At 49.0% G+C, this 18,869-nt stretch overlaps 1 protein-coding gene across 4 annotated transcripts in view; it reads left to right on the top strand.

Annotated features, from left to right (window-relative positions):
- Positions 1 to 18,869, top strand: part of LARP1 (La ribonucleoprotein 1, translational regulator) — a 1,174,773-nt gene that overhangs the window by 1,071,273 nt on the left and 84,631 nt on the right. For all 4 annotated transcript variants that reach the window (XM_069653974.1, XM_069653972.1, XM_069653971.1 and 1 more), the window contains one exon: positions 15,189 to 15,316. In XM_069653974.1, coding sequence (XP_069510075.1) covers positions 15,189 to 15,316 — 128 coding nt within the window. The remainder of the gene's footprint in view (positions 1 to 15,188; positions 15,317 to 18,869) is intronic.

The raw sequence follows: 18,869 nt of genomic DNA, 5'->3' as shown, positions 1-18,869 counted from the left end.
CGCCCGTCGTTTCCGGTGCCGCAGGACACTTCGGGGGCCGTTTTGTCAGCGATTCAGTCCTTATGCGCGGAGATGAGGACAAGGTTGCCCCTCCCCCCGACGGAGGTACCTGAGTCGGACCCGACGGAGGAACCGGAGCCGGGACCTTCGGAAAATCCACCACATAAGAGGAGGCATCCTCCGCCACCTCTCCCACCTCTGCGGCCCGCTCTGCCTTCCGCCCGGTCAACTAACCACGGGGATGATACAGGGACAGACACGGCTACGACAGGTACAGATGACGACAGAGGCGACGACGGGACGTGTCCCCCGTCACCCCCTGCTCGGGCGTCCCCACCCGACGAGATTGGATCCTTCCATGCCATGATTTCCAGGGCATCCGAGCTCTTCCAGCTCTGCCCCGAAGAGAAGAAAAGGGAAGAGTACCTTTACCAACGGCGCAAGGCTAAAAGGAAGACGATCCTCGCCGTACCACTTCTGGATGACATCTGGGATGAGGGGCTCTCCCTCCTCAAGAACCCTGCCACGGCGCCTGCAAAGAGGGACCGGTACGAGGAGAAGTACCGGGTCCCCGACGCTGCCCCTTGTGCCTTCAGGCACAACCTACCCCGGATTCGGTCGTCGCGGCGGCAAAGAAAGCTGGGGGGGCATCGCCTCGACATCAACTTCCCCGCCGGACGGCGAGGTCAGGAAGCTAGGCACGATGGGACGACGGGTCATCTCATCCGCAGCGACTACTATCAAGGCGGACAACGCACTGGCAATCGTAGCCCGCTACCACAGGGAGTTGTGGTTCAAAATCGCCCCTCTATTGGACTTCCTTCCGGACGCCAAAAGGGCTGAGGCCCTTGAAATCTTACAGGAAGGTGAGATTGCTTCGGACCACGCCATCACGGTGGCAGCGGACATCGCCGACCCCGGTTTCCGTCAGTTGGGCAACAGCGTTTGCCTGAGACGACGAGGATGGCTCAAGGCGACGGATTTCCGCCAGGACGTACAAACCAAAGTTTTTGACATGCCCTTCGACGGGAACAACCTGTTTGGAAAGGCGGTTGATGAGTCCCTTCAGGCTATCAAGACAGACACGGAGACTGCCCGGGCACTGGGAGTGCTCCAACGACGGCCGTCCTTTCGGAGCACCGAGGCAGACAAGGTGCCTCCAAGGGATCCAGCAGTGGCTCCTCGACGTACCGCCAAGCGGCAAGATCTTCGTCTCAGGAGGCCTACAGGGGGCGCGGCAAGTCAGGTGGTGCCCGTTGTCGACAGGGAGGTCAAGGAGGCAAGACGGCCTCCAAACAAGATTGAACCGACCGTGGGGTCGGGCCCCCTCCGAAGCACCCCGGTGGGAGGCCGGCGACGAGGTTAGTCAGCGTGTGGGAGTCCATCTCCACCGACCATTGGGTGCTGGACGCCCTGGCCCAAGGGCACGCCCTAGAGTTCCAGAAGTGCCCTCGCGTTCCACCCGTGGCCAGGAAGGAAAATCACGTCCCTCAACTACTGTTGGAAGTAAGGGCGATGCTCAAGAAAGGTGCCATCGAGCTCGTCCCAAAGAGGCTTCGGGGCTCTGGAGTTTACTCGAGGTACTTCCTCGTAAAGAAGACAGGAGGATGGCGTCACATCCTGGACCTGCGACGACTGAACAAGTACATCAAGGCACAGAAGTTCCGGATGGTCACCCTCCAGCACGTGCTGGGACAGCTAGAGGAGGTCGATTTCCTGTCGTCGTTGGACTTGGAGGATGCGTACTTCCACATCCCCATTCTAAAAAGCAACCGAATGTTCCTCAGGTTCGTGGTCCAAGGGCGGCACTACCAGTTCAAGGCCCTCCCGTTCGGATTGATGTCGGCACCTAGGGTGTTCACCTAGTGCCTCGCGCCGGTGACGGCTGCGTCTGCAGGGGATCCACGTCCACCCCTAACTGGACGACTGGCTCATACGGGCAAATACAAGGGAGCTCGCCGTGGAGCACACTGCGAAGACCGTCCAGCTGCTCACGGATCTGGGGTTCCCCAACAACTTTCCAAAATCCCACCTGGTCCCGTCGCAAGTCGCCCTGTTTCTGGGAGCTAAGCTCAACACGGTGGCACGGCTGGCCTCGCCGTCGGAGGAAAGGACCAGGACCATCCTGGGCAAGGTACAGTGTCTGCTGGCCACGGACATGGCCAGGGTAAGATCTATCAAGTCCCTCCTCGGGATGATGTCGTCCTGCATTTATCTGGTGCGCCTTTGCAGGCTTCGGATGTGCCCCTTACAAGAGTTCCTCGACGCCCGCTGGGTCCAGTCGACAGGCAGCTTCGAGGACAGGATCCCACTCAACGAGACGTTACGTCAGGCGATCCGGTGGTGGGGTACCCGCTCTCATCTGTCGGCAGGCACAGACTTTCAGACCCCAGCTCACCAGGTGACTGACGACGGATGCCTCCCTGGAAGGTTGGGGAGCGCACTCCAGAGATCTTCACGCAAGAGGTCTTTGGCTCTCGGAGAAGTCACTCCACATCAACATCTTGGAGCTCCGCGCAGTGTTCTGGGCCCTCAGGTCTTTTCTTCCCTCCCTCAAGGGCAAGGTGGTGAGGATCTTCAGACAACACCACCACGATGTTCTACATCTGGAAGCAGGGCGGAACCAAATCCCCTGCCCTATCCAAGGAAGCCCAGGATCTGTGGCATTGGGCCGTCGCCCAAGGGATGTTTCTGGTGCCTTTTCATCTGGCAGGAATAAACACCATCGCCGACTCACTCAGCAGAGAGCTGCGCTCGTGCCATGCGTGGGAGCTACGCCAGGATCAAGTGGATCGACTCTTCTGACGATGGGGTGAACCCCAGATCGATCTCTTTGCGACGGCGACGAACTCCAAGTGCCGGAGGTTCGCATGGGCGATGCTTTCTCGTTCCCCTGGGACGGCCTGTTTATGCGTTCCCTCTGTTGCTGCTCCGGCTCATCAACCAGGTCAAGAGGTCCCGGTGCAGGATGATCCTCGTCGCACTGGCGTGGCCGAGAGATCTGGTTCGCGGACCTTCTGGACTTGTCAGCGTCCACACCAGTCAAGCTGCCGTCGGACGCGGATCTTCTCTCCAGAGAAGGAGGCGCCATGCTTCATCACAACCCAGAGTCGCTGAACTTGCAGGCCTGGCTCCTGCAGCACTAGAGTTTGGAGGGTACGACATCCCAGCTGACTGCAGAGAGGTTCTTGCAAAGGCCAGGGCGTCCTCCACTCTGAAGTGCTACGGACATAAATGGAAGAGGTTCGCTGTCTGGTGCCGTGCACAGATCAACCCTCTGCGGATTACGGCCCCTCAAGTATTGCTGTACCTACTGTCATTGGCCAAGGCTGGACTAGCTCATGCTTTCCTCAAGATGCATCTGGCCGCCATCTCACGATACACCAGAACTACAGGACGGGCGTCCTTGTGGTCTCATCGACTGGTGAAGGAATTTATGAAAGGATTGTTCCGTTCATTCCCGCCGGTGAAGGCACAGCGTGGGAGCTCAACGTGGTGGTGACCAGGCTCATGGGGGCTCCATCTGAGCCTATGCTTTCGGCACCGTGGAAGACAGCATTTCTCGTGGCCATCACCTCCGCACGACGAGTGGGAGAGATCCAGGCCCTATCTTGCAAGCCACCATACTTGACTTTTCACGACACGAGGGTGGTGCTGAGGACACACCCCTCCTTCATGCCCAAGGTGCCTTAGGACTTCCACCTCAACGAACCCTTGGTGTTGCTAGTTTTCTTCCCGTCGCCGGCTGAGAGGACTCTGCACTCGCTGGACGTAGCTAGAGCGCTGAAGTTCTACGTGGACCGAGTTTTCGGAAGACATCACAGCTGTTTGTAAACTTTGGACCTGTGAATCAAGGGAAGGCTCTCTAAGGCTTCCATTTCCAGATGGCTCTACGGCTGCATCATGCACTGTCACCGGTTGGCAAACTGACCGCTGCCCGACCGTCCGAGAGCCAACTCGACCAGAGCGATCGCTACTATCACGGCGTTCCTATCTGGTGTGCCCCTGCTTGACATTTGCAGGGCTGCGACGTGGAGGTCGACGCACACCTTCACGAGATTCTACTGCGTCGATCCTCCAGGGAGGAGTCCCGGGTCGGCCAACCAGTGCTGCGCAACCTGTTCGCTTAAGGCGAGCCTGGTGAGGAGGTAAGAGATGCTTAATGTTGGGTTGTTTTGCTTAATGTTAAGCCTGTTGCCACCTCCCGTGGTTGTGCATGTGTATACTGCTATGTATTCTTATTTCTGATGTTTGTTAATCTGCTTAGAATCACATGCTGTGCATAGTCCGACATCCAGTTGTCACTGCGGAGTATTGCTTTTTGTAGTCGAAAAGGGGACGTCGACAAGGCGTGTCTGTAACACTATCCCTATAGTGACGTGCAGTGTACCCACAACCCCTCACGCGTCGAGCTCCCTCTGAAGTTTTTTTTTCCGCCCAGTTATTGGTCGCCTTTATGCGGAGCTCCTCGAGAGACATTGCGAAATTATTTCCTTGACCCTTGGTCGTTTTATTATTAACTATCACATAGATCCCTCCCTCGACGTAGCTGCCAAGCTGTTCTCCGCCGTGCAAGATCTTCGACGGAGGGACGAGCGGAGGAGATCCTTCGGCGCTGCCGAACACGTGGCAGGGCCTCGCCGGCCTAACGCAGTAGGGAGAGGGGGTTGTTGGTCATTTCTTAACACTGAGAATGCCTTTCTTTCCCCTCCCTCTCTTTCGAGGTCGTAATCACATTTCATGCCCTCAGCTATGGAGAGGACGCCCTTTATGTTTTGCCCACGTTGCAAGGGCAAGTTTACCTGGAAGAACCAGCACAAACGGTGTAACCATTGCTTGTCCCTCGATCACAAAGAGGACGGCTGTGCGGCCTGTAAGTTACTTAAACCCAAAACTTTAAAGGACCGTAGGGTCAAAAGGTGGGCAGCCTATGCGATATCTAGGTCTGACTCCTCGCCAGCTGCCGAATGTGACGAGGACAGTGATTACACGGCCTCCGCAACGGAGGTTGTAGACCTCTCGAAGGAGCGTTCCCGCTCCCCGTCCGTCCCCAGCAAGCCCGGCTCACGCCCCGCTTATGGGGATGAACACCCCGGCGACAAGGACGAACACAGAAAAACACATACGCACATACCCCACGGCACGCATTCGTCGAAGACGAAGGCAGCCATGGCGTCAACAGAGGCGTCAGGTCCACCGGCGTCTTCCGCCGACCGTAAGGGTCGCAAGCCCTCCCCGCCACCACTTCAGATCCGTGGGTATTGTCAACCGTAGCCCACGGGTACTGTTTAGAGTTCAATCGGTCCCCCACCTACAGACCTCCAAGGGGACGATGCCTGTCACCAGAACACCTAGTCAACCTCCTGCAAGAAGTAGAACAGCTGCTACAGAAATCAGCAATAGACGTCGTGCCCCCATCTCAGGTAATGGAAGGTATTTATTCAGTGTACTTCCTTGTACCCAAAAAGGACCTAACCATGCGCCCTGTACTAGATCTGCGCCCAGCGAACAAATTTGTAAAACCACAATTTCGTATGGTAACATTAAGGGAGGTAATTCCCCTGCTATTTCAGGGGGTCTACATGACAACACTAGCCATGAAAGATGCATACTTTCATATTTTGATGTTGCCAGCGCACAGAAAATACCTCAGGTTCATGATAGAGGGCAAACACTACCAGTTCAGAGTGCTACCCTTCGGCATAGCGTCTGCACCGAGGGTATTCACGAAGATAGTGGCAGCGGCCCACCTGCGCAGGTTGTCCATACCGGTATACCCTTAACTCATCGATTGGCTCATAACAGGGGAGTCCTACGAGACATGCTTCTCAAACACCCAGAAGACAGTAGACCTTTTGTTCCAACTGGGCTTCTCCATCAACGAGAAGTCCAGCTTAGACCCCAGCCAAATCAACAATTACTAGGGGCTCTAATTTGAACAAAGGACGGCCTCGTCTTCCCCTCCAACGAGAGGGTCCAAAATAAGCGGTTTGAAATCCCTCAGTATGTGGCCGGTTGAGAGGTGACGGTACGGAAAGCAATGCGCTTGCTAGGAATGATGGCGTCATGTATGTATTTGGTACCTCACGCGTGCCTGTGCATGCGCCCAATGCAAGAGTGGCTCAACAGCCAGTGGTGTCAGGCCAGCGGACAATGGGACGATCTAGTGGTGGTCTCGCAGGCCTTGGTTCTCTCGCTACGGTGGTGGTCGAAGGAAAACCTGGTAATAGGGAAACCATTCGCCTCCCCCGCAGTGGAAGCCACTCTAACCACAGACGCATCCCTCACAGGATGGGGGGGGCTCACCTATCCCATCAGACTGCTCAAGGAGTCTGGAATCTGAGCGTAGCTTCCAAGCACATAAACTTATTAGAGCTACTTGCGGTGTTCAAGGCACTAAAAGCCTTCCAGACACACCTACAAGGGAAGACAGTGATGGTCCTCTCGGACAGCACCACAGCCATGTACTACCTCAACAAGCAAGGGGGCACTCGCTCTCCAGGACTGTCCAAGCTGTCCCAGAACATCTGGAAGTTGGTTCTCAGGCGCATGTTCTTATTGTCACAACATGTACCAGGGGAACTCAGTCTGCTAGCAGACGAACTCAGCAGAGACTTCCCTCTGCCCTCAGAGTACGAATGGCGGTTACACGAAGACATCGTCTTCGACGTCTTCACACAATGGGGCTTCCCAGAAATAGACCTGTTTGCAACTCTGGAGAACTCAAAATGCCTAGATTATGCCTCCAGATACCCACAGAACCGCTCCAAGGGGAACGATCTCTGGATACCATGGTCAGGGAAATTTTTTTACGCTTTCCCACACACACACCCCCCCCCCCCCCCCCCCCCCACCCCGCCCGACTCCTCTGCTGAACAAGATAGTGTTCAAGATGCACCAGGAACCAGTCACCATGATACTGATAGCCCCGATGTGGGCCCGCCAACCATGCTTTGCGCACCTGATGGAGATGTCCCCACCGGTGAAACTGCCCTGCCAATACAACATGCTGTCACAGGACAAGGGCAAGACACTACGCCCATGCCCACAGAACATGAATTTAGCAGCCTGGCTCCTGAGGTCATAGAATTTGGCCATTTACAACTCCCACAGAGATGCATTGACATTCTCAGAGAAGCAAGAAAACCCAACACTCGCCACTGCTATTCTAGCAAGTGGAAGAGATTTGTCATCTGGTGTAGAGGTAAGAGCATCAACCCAGTCCACTGCTCTCCCACACAAATTGTCCTTTACCTGACCCATTTACTGGACTCTGGTCTAGTGTTCAATTCTATTAAAGTCCATCTAGCGGCACTTTCTGTATACACCACCTCTCAACTTAAGGTGTCATGGTGGAAAGTCCCAGTTATCAAAGCCTTTATGGAGGGGGTAAAGAGAATACACCCTCCGATAACAAACCCAGCTCCCGGCTGGGACCTTAATGTGGTACTTACCAGGCTCATGGGCTCACCCTTTGAACCCATGCACAAGGCAACTCTTAAGGACCTCACTCTTAAGACTGCTTTCCTAATAGCTATCACCTCACTTAGAGTAAGTGAACTACAGGCTCTTTCTATTCTAGACCCCTTCGTAACAGTTCACAAAGATAAGGTGGTTCTACGCACACACCCAAGATTTGCACTGAAATTCATATCGAAATTCCATGTCATTCAGTCAATAGAACTACCAACGTTCTTTCAAAACCCTTCTAATTTGGGAGAAAATAGCCTGCATACACTTGATGTGCGCAGAGCTGTTATGTTTTATATGGAAAGAACTAGGCCACTGAGAAAGACTAATCAGTTCTTTGTCTCTGTGGCAGCAGGAAGAGGAGATGCAGTCTCAAAAGTCCACTATATCTAGATGGATTGTTCAATGCATCACTGTTTCTCTCTTGCTAAGAGAGAACTACCCTTCAAGCCAAGAGCACACTACTCGAGGCACTGGGGCATCCATAGCATTCATTATAAACGTTCCCCTTGAGTCCATTTGCAAAGCGGCAACCTGGAGTTCTGTACACCCCTTTACAAAACACTACTGTCTAGATGCTAACTCTAGATCTGATTCCCAGGTGGGACAAGCAGTATTAAGACATCTTTTCTCTACTGTTCCTTCTCACAACCCACCTCCAACTCCGGGTACTGCTCACTAGTCTACGCACAGCATGTGATTCTAAGCAGATTAACAAACATCAGAAGACAATGCATTACTTACCGTAAAAGCATTTCTGATGGTTGTATCTGCTTGTATTCACATGCGCCCACCCTTCCTCCCCGCTCAGATGGAAGGAACATAGACCTCTTTCTACATCTCTTTTCTGTACTCACTCACGTATAGAAGGCTCCCTCAGGGCAGAAAAAATACAGAGGGACCTCGACGCGTGAGGGGTTGTGGGTACACTGCACGTCACTATAGGGATAGTGTTACAGACACGCCTTGTCGACGTCCCCTTTTCGACTATGAAAAACAAAATGCAATACTCCGCAGTGACCACTGGATGTCGGACTATGCACAGCATATGAATCTAAGCAGATACAACCATCAGAAATGCTTTTACGGTAAGTAATGCATTGTCATTCATGAGCATGTGAATCCATGCCAGACCCCATGCTGGAGAAGTTACAAGTTACTTACCCAACTGTTCTCCAGCATGGGTCTGGCATGGATTCACATGCGAACCCTCCCACCTACCCCTCTGCGGCTCTTCACTTGGTCATACTGCCACTTTACGTGCTACCAAATCTGAGGATGGCTGCCAGAGGCGGGGCTTAGGGAGATGGCAGTCATTGGCTCGGGGCAGTATGACCCAGAGACCAGTGATTGGTTACTACTAGGAAAGACAGATCAGAAACGAAACTGATATATTTTTTTTTTTCTTCTATACCTAGGATTCCCGGCCTGACGGGGAATATTCATGAGCATGTGAATCCATGCCAGACCCATGCTGGAGAACAGTTACAGGTAAGTAACTTGTTCCTTCAGTAGAGTTTCGAGCAGCCTTTTTAAGAGTGCGTTTTGAACTGTGGGCCACCAGCCAAGTAAAAGTTCGATGGAAACTGATGCCTACCAACTTGAAATTTTGTAGATTCTGTTCAAATCAGAATCGCTTGAACACCTTTTATTGCCCAGCTTTAGTCTAAGAATAACTCACTTTGAACATGTTGCTCCAATAATTGGTCATCTGGATCAGGATTCACGTTGGCTTTATCTATTGTGCTTTGGCAAAATCACACTACAGAAGGCGATTGTTAATTTTTTGAAGGCTTTGAAACTGCATACTGAGTTACTTGTGTTTTGATAGAAATATGGAATGGTTTTTAATTGTAATTTGTTTATGTAAGGAGAGGAATCAAACTTGTTTTTATGTTGTGAGAGTTATTTTCTGTTTTTATACTGTTTTGTTTTATGCATATGGTTCTTCAATCTTGTGATTTTATGTTCTGCTCAAATGTTATTGAAAAGTTGATTAATTTCAGCTAAGACAATAAAAAAACTCATCTGCTCTCTGTAGCCTCAAGTTGGTGTAATCTGTCAGCGTGGCCATTCCCATCTCAAATTGCTTCGGAAGGTCCTCACGCTTATCCCAGTGCAGTTTCGGGCACTTGTGGTCTCTGCTCTGGTGGTCTCTTCTATCGACAACTGTAACTGTTTGTACCTGCAACTCTTGAAAGTCTTCAAAAATAGTTCTGCAGGCTTGGTGACCTCTACTCTGCACTTCGCCCATATATAGCCTGTGCTTCGGTGACTTCACTGGCTTCCGGTAGCGCAGCGCATTCAATTCAAGGCACTGTTTGGTCCATCGCGCCTATTATGATCAAGGAGCTGGATACCTTCAGACCATATTTTGTCCAAAGGCTCCTGGACATGTATTGTGTTCCGCAAATGCTCTCCTCGTCCCAAGGATTAAGTGTAGCCGGATCGGCGACACTCCTTCTCCGTAGCCACAGTATCTTTTGTGGAACACACTTCCGCATACTCTGCGACCAATCCCAACACATCGTTCTTTCGGTCAGGCACTAAAAATAACTTAAGACATTTTCCTCTTTCACCTAGTACCAAGATTCCTTGTGTAGAAAGTTGTGCTCTGGAAGGTCTGCAATAGATCATGTCGAAGCTAGTCTCTGATTTCCATCTCTCTCAAATCATCAATTTTCCAGTCTTCTTTCTTCTGGCTCATCCGTCCAAGGCAGAGTAACAGTTCGATCAGCTGGACACAGTGCAGGCCCTCAGCTACTAGGCCTCTTGGATCAGAGGCCAGGGAACATGACCAGCTTTTTGTTGATGATGGTATCAGTTAGGTCACAGCTACTACCATAACGGTAGATGGTACTCTTACCTTGGAATGCTATGATCTGCCTGGTCAGGATGTGCAGGATGGTCTATGGGCACAAAGTTCCACCAGAGGACTGGCTGCCACCTCAGCAACACAAAGTCCCTGTTGGTGACATTTGCCAGGCAGCTGCTTGGGCTTCATTGCACAGGTTTGCTCAACATTACTGCTGGATTCTGTCTGGTCAGGACGCTAGTTTTGGCAGGCCTGTCCTTCAGTTTCCTTGCTCATCTCCCTTCTCCAGATGTACGTACTGCTATGGGACTCTATCAAAGATGAGTAATCTTGGGAGGAATGTTTTCATTAGGAGAACAAATTACTGGTCTCTATTTTTCTTTCGGATGGATATCCTCCCAATGATTCCATATCTCCTGACCCTTTTGGCAGATGGCTAGTACACCTTGGTCCAGCAGTACTCCAGCATCGGAGTGCTACAGGAAAAGGATGGAACTGAGCAGCTTGTGCAGCACCGCTCTGTCTGTTGGGCAGGATAGTATGCAGTACCCTGTGGGAGACTGCACCAGCCTTGCCCTCTTGGAAATGGTTAACCCAAACCTTGGCATAAGCATGCACTACGCAGGTTGGTATTGTGACTGAGCAGCCAGCATATCAAGAGGGGTCAATGAGCTGTAGGGTTGTAACATAGACTCACAGTGAAAAGTATCCAAATAAACACATTCAAGGTTTCTTGATTAAACAATTTATTAAGTCGGTTGAAAAAGCCTACTTTAGAAGGGAGCAAATATGTAACAGAAAAATATACTTCAAAATACACTGTTTCGATAAATCAGTAGATATCCATTTGGGATGGCACACACACGTCCTACACCCTGAGGTGACTTAAATAACTAGGACTCTGTGGACATTCATATATCACTGGCCAGCTCTGAGAGGATGTCCAGACAAGTTTGTTTTGGGGTCGATTGGTCCCACAAACCCAAGGGGAGAAGTAGTCCTTGCAGGGCGTCTCTAGTCGAGGCTAATTCAGAGCTTCGGCAATGCAGTAGGGCTTCACCGAGCAAACCAATGGTCCAGGAGTTGCAGCAGGCGTCTCTTCCAAGTTTTTCTTCGGATTCCTTCATCCATTGGTCGACACACATCCAATCACCTTTTGGTTGTATTCCTGTACCCATGGAGACTAAGCACAGGGAGTTTCGGGTACCTCCCACGCTTCCTGACCTTCTAGACACGCTCAAGCCAGAGGCGGGCTTCAGCAGAGAACCCTGCCAAAGACAAAGGGACCAAATCTGGTTTGATGTGCGGAGTATCTCAAGAAGGACCTTTCCAACAAGAAATGGCGAAAAAAAAGGGGGCCATTTTGACAAAATGGGAACCCATGGGTGCTTTACTGCAGCTGCAATTGCAGCCTCCGGTAGAAACTCAATGGTAGTAAAAAGTAAACCACTGCAATCAGCCATTAATTGTAGAAAGGGTAACCTAAAATAGTTACATGAGAAACTAGTCAAGGGGGATACTAAGTCACCGCTCCAGCGTCCTTTTTTTGTAAGACAGTGTGCTGGGTCTAGAAAGTTACAAAATGTAAGCAAAGTCAATTTCACTTCACTGCTCTTGGAAACAGTAGTTTAACCAAGAGAAAGTGTTTAAACCTTTTGGAAATCTGGAAGACTTCCCTGTGCCACGGCATTGAAGGTGATGTGTGACACAATGTAAAAGGATGTCTATGGAGTTTCAGACTCAAAACCAAAAGAGTGTTGAAATCACAGAAAAATACATGAGACAGCGGGAAATGGGTCTCTCTCCAGGGTAAACATTAAAAGTCCTAAAGTCCAGCAAAAGAGCTGGGGGTCTCCAAGGTAGAAGGAAATTAGCACATTTCTGAGAATTCTCCCCAACACTGTCCAATGTCCTATCTGGTGCAGCGTGCATAGAGGCGTCAGTAAGAGCCACACTACGCCATCCCATTAATAACCCTATTTTTGCCATAGGGTTATTACATCACCCTATACTGGTTTTAAGAACTAGGCTAATGGCAGCTGTGATTTAATTTTCACTTTGTCATGGGTGTGCAAGCCATTTTACCTCATTGGTGGCCCAATGCACTTTTTTAAGCAGACTTGGTGTAACAATGTGTTTTTTTTTTTTTAGTCCGTCTGTGGTTTTTAGTGTTGGGAGTGGAGGGGTGTTTAGGCCTACCTCTGTCCTTTGGTGTCCTTTGGGAAGTGCAGCCACGAGGTAGGTGTAAAATGCTTGAGGACATACATGCAGCCTCGATTAATTCGAACTGGTTTAGACCATGCTAGGTTACTGCACTCTTCCTCACATCCTGTGGGCATGGTCTGGGCTGAGTGGCAGTCCTGATGCGAATGGTTAACCATCTGGCTGCTTCCGCCCAGCCTCCTCCCAATGATGTGTGCTAGCTTTGGCCAGCTCCTCTTCTCTTGCTTCGCCCCGCCCCATTTCATTAAGGGTTAGGGTTAGGGAGAATTCTCATTTATGGCTAATTTCCCTTAACTAGTGAGTCCCTCAGCAGCTTTGCCAGATTTCTGGGATATATTTTATCCACCTGCTAAGAGTGTGAGCCTTTTTCCCCACTCTTAGTGTATTTTTTTGTGTATGTTGTACTTTTTGTGCTCATGGGCTATGGAGTGTCACCAACTCCCTATGCATCATCTTTTTACTTGTGTGTCACACAGCACCTTTTAGTGCAGTGACACAGGGATGTCTTTTAGACTTCCCTTGTGAACTCCATTTCTGGGGATGTCTGTCACCCAGAAACCTGTAAAGTCACCATTGGCTTTACTAGTCCTTTTAAAATACATATCCAGTACAAGCCATCTTACAATGGAGTCCTGGAGGGGAAATATCTTTCCCCTGCCCTTCTGTAACTCAAGGGGCACTTTGTGTCCCCCTTCCCGATTCGACATGGCTGGTGGCAGTGGTAACAATCATTTTTACATGGATTCCTGTTAGTGTTCTGGCTGTGGCAACAGATATGAACATAAAACCCGCTACCCCATATCGTTTTTATTATGGGTCCTAGTGTGGTTTTTCGCCATTTTGTGTTGGAAAGGTCTTGTTTGCTTTTCGCGCCAAACCAGGTTTGGTTTCCTTGTTCGCCGGCCTATGGCGGGCTTCTGCAAAGAAGCCCTCCTTTTGGCACCTGGGTGTCTAGGTGGGCTGAATGTGAAGGAGGGGTTTAGTATCCCCCTGCTCAGGGTCTCCTTGGAGACCCAAGTCGCATTTTGTGTCAATTGGCTGAGGTGGTTGTCCGGGCTGGACAACCCCCCTGCTGTGTGATTGACAGCAAGGCTGTGTGAATGGGGGATTTTGGTGTAAAAGGCAGGACTCTTGGGCTGGAAGTCAGTCACCATTGGAACTACAAGAACCGAAGAGAAGTGGAGAAGACTGCTTCTGCAACTCCTGGATCCTGGTGAAGCCCTGCTGCAGTCCTGACCTATCTACCCTTCAACGACAGAAGATCCAGCCCGGAGTCTTCGCTTGAGCCGTGTGGGCTCTACCAGCTCACCTTATAGATCCAGAGAATCCTCTTCTGGGTCGTAATCGCTGCACTGAGCAGTAGTGGTCCGGGTAGCCATCAGAAGAGCCCTCTCCAGTTTTTAAGGAGTGCACTTTTTATTCCTTTTTGCTTTGTTGCTGCTGGCTTCATCCCTGGGTAGTGCAGATCGCTCCCGACGTCCTTCTTGTCCCAGGAGTGAAGCTTCAGGAACCGTGAGTCTGCAGGAACTACCAGGAACAACTGTCGTAGCACCAGCTTTCTTCATCCGAATAAGGTACTGTGTCCATTTGGTTGTTCTCTCCGTCCGACCTTGAGGAATTGGGGTGAACCCTTTTCCGAAGGCTTGTCCTTTCTTGCCGTCTTATAACTTTTGCTTCCCTTTGACAATATCCAGTACTCCTGGCAACTTTAATCTTGAACTATTCTAACCGTGTGATCCTCGACAACAGAGCCTGTGCTCCATTTGACACTGGCGCAGGCCTGTTGACTTTTATCTGCCTCTTAGAAAACGTCCTCTGATTCTATTGCCTTGACAAAAGTATTGCCTATGATTTTTATCCACTATTCCCTTGTTTTAATTCTCTGTGCTAAGTGTTTGAATTCGGGTGCATAACTGTCATTACTGTCAAAAGTGATTGCGTATTAACCCACGGTAACGTCTTTGTTTTGAAACACTGGTCTGTCAAATCCTAATGTACTTACGTTGAATTGACCTGAACAAGATGAATTGGTTGTGTAGTATATTTAGAGTGTGGTTTTATTTAATAGAAGTGAAGTGTTTTGTGAACAGATGATTTCAAAATAATTGTACTTACATTTTTTAATCAGAAACCTTGAGTCAGTGTTTGCTTGAGTCACAGTAATTGTAGTCCTTTGTGTAATCCCTCTTACTGCTCATTTGCTCTTGAGATGTCTGGCTGCTCAGCCATCGCTACCACTTTACTGTGTAGTACAGGCTTGTACCAAAGGTGAAATTGTACTATCGCTTGTAGTCTTAATTGTATGTAGTGTTCCCGAAGGGTACTGCATACGAGTCTGCCTAACAGTTGTACAGCAATAAACAGTGGGGTTTTTATAAAACCTGCCTTAACATATGTCCAGACCACAGGTGAGCATTGTTCTTGTTTAAAGCTTACGCACCTCTGTCACAGGCTATTTGATGGGCCTTAGTTAACAGTGCCCCATGATGATGTCTAGGTGGACGTCCACTTCGAATTTGTAAACAGCATTTTCTTGAGTAATTTTCTTGCTTTCAAAATAAATCCTTGGTGTCGAATTGGTGTTCTGTTGTCTCAAACATACTTTTAGTACTGTGTCTGGTGGAAAAAAATTACTTGAGATTGCTGCCAACTGCTTTCTTGGATTCCCATTCTCTTATAGGGCAGCTTTATGGACTTGAAAAGTTTTGGGCCTTCTTAAAATATTCCAAAGCCAAAAACCTGGAAATTGACGCCAAACTACAGGACTACCTTCGAAGATTCAGGCGTTTAGAGGACTTTCGCGTAGATGTAAGTATGTATGCGATTTGAAGTATCTGCAAGCATTCCGTAGCGAACACTGTATTTTAATAATAGTGTAAATCTGTTTTTTGTTCTCATGCTTTGCATTGGCCTTCATTGAATGGGTGAGAATATTGCACTTGTTTACCAAATATTGAAGTGGTCTTCCTGATTGACATAAGTTACCAGGCACCAGTATGGCGTGGGTTCTCCTCCCACCTTGGTTCTGTGGATACATGGCATTTTTTTCACAATCCTGTTGGGTTTAAACTTATTGTTGTAGGTATAGGCAAATCGTATCCTATGGTTTCACTGATGGAATTAATTCCAAAGTAATTTACTTCGGAATGATTACTTAAAAAATACTTTGAAAATATATGAAGTTGTGGGTTTAGGGGTAAATCGAGGGTTGGAGAGTGGCTTGGGTGGTGTAGTAGTGATGGGGAAGGAAGGGTATGGGACCCCAAATATAGAAACAAAATTAAAAGTAACATTTTGCAGTAATCACTTCGAAGTGAATTAATTGGTTACTGTTGGGGAAATTACATGGAACCAGAAAAAATACCACGTGTTAATCATGTAATAAAACATTTTTGTGCAGTGTCCATATGTGCAAGGTGTCCACCATGTGATCATGACCAAGATCACTGCTTTTAGACAATTTAAGCCTGAAATTTAGGAAATTTAGTTGAAGGAAAAACTGTGGGTGGCATAGGCTGTGAGCCTGAGCCATTTAATTGTGTTGGTCAAAACTTGGTCGAGGAGTTGGAGGCTGAGCCTATTTGACCAAATATAATAGAAGCGAGTATTCCTCCGTGAATTCGAAGAAGCTTGGAGATCATAAACCCAGGCAGTCTCCAAAGGTGTAAAACGCCTAACCCACCAAAACAAATCTACCTCTAAATACCGGAGTGTGCTATCTTACTCATACGTCCCCGTTCTTCCATTCTTGCTGGCGTCCCCCAACAAGGGGACGGTACCTGAACTTTTGGCAACGAAAAATTGAGCATCCCCTTTAATTTAGTATAGAGTGCATGGGCGTGGGCTCGGGCGTGGGAATGCCCAGCCAAGGCCCTGCCTTTCGGAGCCTCACTAAAGTGCCTTTTTCCACATGGGCGATGTCGGATCTGGCAGCCAGTGCAGATACATTAGCCTTCCACTTGATCCCTGTTCATCTTTTCAATTCAGATGTCGCTTCCCTTCGGTGGCTTGCTCCCCCGGCGCATGTCGGCCACTGCTGGGACTTAGGTTCAGTCTTCAGCACTCTCGGTCACAGGACATTGAAGAATAGTTTGTCGTGGTGGAGGGAGATTGTCCTCCGCTCCACCTTAATGTCCTCTGTTAGATTTCAGCACGGCTACCAGCACAGGGCCGAGGGCGTCCAGCATACCGGAGCTCGCTCTGAGGTTGTGAGTCAGGGAATTTAAACTACCATCTGGCTGAGGGCTCATCACAAACCAGTGTTCTGAAGTAGACGCCTCTGCTTCAGGTGCAAGACCAATCTGTATCATGTCTGAGGCCACTCTAGGCTCAGGGCCTTCGCGCCCACCTGCCCAGGGTGTGGGGCGAGGCTTCAAAGTGGCAAAGCAGAAAGTGGTGCTGACTGCCAGGCAGGCGGCCATCTTGGATCCAGCTCGGGGTCCGTTAGGGAGATTTCTCATAAATGTGCTAATTCCCTTCACCTTAAAGACCCCCAGCATCTTTGCTGAACTTGTGCAGAGACTTTTCCATTTAACTACCAGAAACGCTTTATCCTATTCAAGACTTTAATCTGTTGACTTTGGCCTAGCCTATTGAATTGACTCTTCTGGTGAACTCAAAGAACGCAAAGTATCTGCACTGTCTCAGAATAATTGTAACCGTTCATGTTCAAATAACCTTTGCCTTTTACTCCTCTTTGAAAGTATTCTGAAACAGTATGGAAGTAGATTTGTATTGTATATATAATTGCCTCCTTCTAATGAATGTTTTAAAACTGACAGATACATTAATAAGTATTTATCAAAGAAACCTTCATTGTGAGAGTTTATTTGAACACCTGTGATTGTAGACCTCTGTAACATTATTGTTCACATTCCCCTCTTGCGATAAGCTTGGCTGCTCAACACGCTACCAAAACTGTGTAGTACAGACTTATACCAAAGGTTGGTTTGTTTACACCTGTAGTCCTAGTTGTGTGTAGTGTTCCCAGAGGTACTGCATACAAACTTTGCCTAACTGGGTAGGAGACGAAGCGCTGGAGGCGGACCAATAGGAAGAGGTGGTACCGCCGCTGGGGTGGAAGGTGGACCCGGAATTTCAGGGTAGATTTCCTTGGAAAAAAAACATTAAAGTACTCTTTCATAGGGTCAGAATGCATGAGCCTCTCATATTTCCCGATAAACACATCCTCCGAAGATTTAGGCGCTGGGGTAGGTAGGAAAAACTCATGGTGATGCAAGTGCATCCAGCCCCGACCGTGCGGAGAAAAGAACTGAAGGGTGATGCGTGGGGCGGAGCTCAGGAGGGTGGGGTTACGGCCACGTGCGGTACCCTGCATAAAAAGAGAAGGACAACATTTTTTTCAATTTTGATGCTTTTTATCAAGTGTTCCGGTCCCGTCCCGAAGGACGGAATGTCCCACAAGTATGGAGGAAGGGGGACAGGATGTAGGAGTAAATGTTAATCAGTCAGGAAGGAGTTCTTTGGAATATATCACAGGAGTTCAAGAGGAGCCTACCTGAAGGAGTAAAAGCTGGAAGGCCTGCACAGGTGAGTTGAGGTGAACTCTGAATGGGTGAAAATACTGCCAAAGCCAGGAAGCACTACAAATGGCCACATGCATTTATACCCCAAGCCCAACAGTACCTTAGAATTGAAGAAAACGTTCCAGCTGGATACCTTCCTGATGCAGTGATGCAGACACTTGTTCCTGGCCCTTAGTCGTTGTTGGGGCAGTTTTTCTGAAGTTCTACCCGACTTCATAAAAACCATTCAGCTGAGACAGTACACGACTCTGTTAGTAGAAGGCTGTACCACCCGGGTTTGTGGTAGCGTAGACACAACGGCCAGGCTTATTTTAGGAGGGAGAGGAGGCTGTAGACTGGTAAAAATAATCTATAACACAAATGAATCAATAGAAACACTGACAACTAGAAGTATTATAAAGTTTTATTTTAAGTACAATTAGGCCAGGTTATGTCTTTGGGTAAGTACAGGTCAAAGTCATACACATTATAGAAAAACAAAACCCAATGCTTGAAGGTACACAGACCAACGCAACATTGCTAGTATTGGACAAAACGTACAAACTCTTAATCATAAATACCAGCCCAAGGAATAGGGTAACCTTGGCTCAGTGCCACTCCACCCCACTTAGAGTTCTGGCTAACTTTATAGATGGAGGAACTACACTTCCCAGTTTTCCTTTTCACAGATTTCCTTCCCAAGACACGAAAACATTGCTATGCTGTATGCATGCAAAATCTTGTCACCACAACTTACTACCTCCCAAACTGAAATAATTGCCACCATTCCAAAAAAATTTAATATCGACCCTAGTAACCTGAGACCGATGACCAGC

The sequence above is a fragment of the Ambystoma mexicanum genome, chromosome 3q (assembly GCF_040938575.1).
Source record: "Ambystoma mexicanum isolate Mex_15411 chromosome 3q, UKY_AmexF1_1, whole genome shotgun sequence".
In the NCBI taxonomy this organism is placed as follows: Eukaryota; Metazoa; Chordata; class Amphibia; order Caudata; family Ambystomatidae; genus Ambystoma; species Ambystoma mexicanum.
Note: the sequence above shows the minus strand (reverse complement) of the source record. Positions and strands in the feature narration are given on the sequence as shown.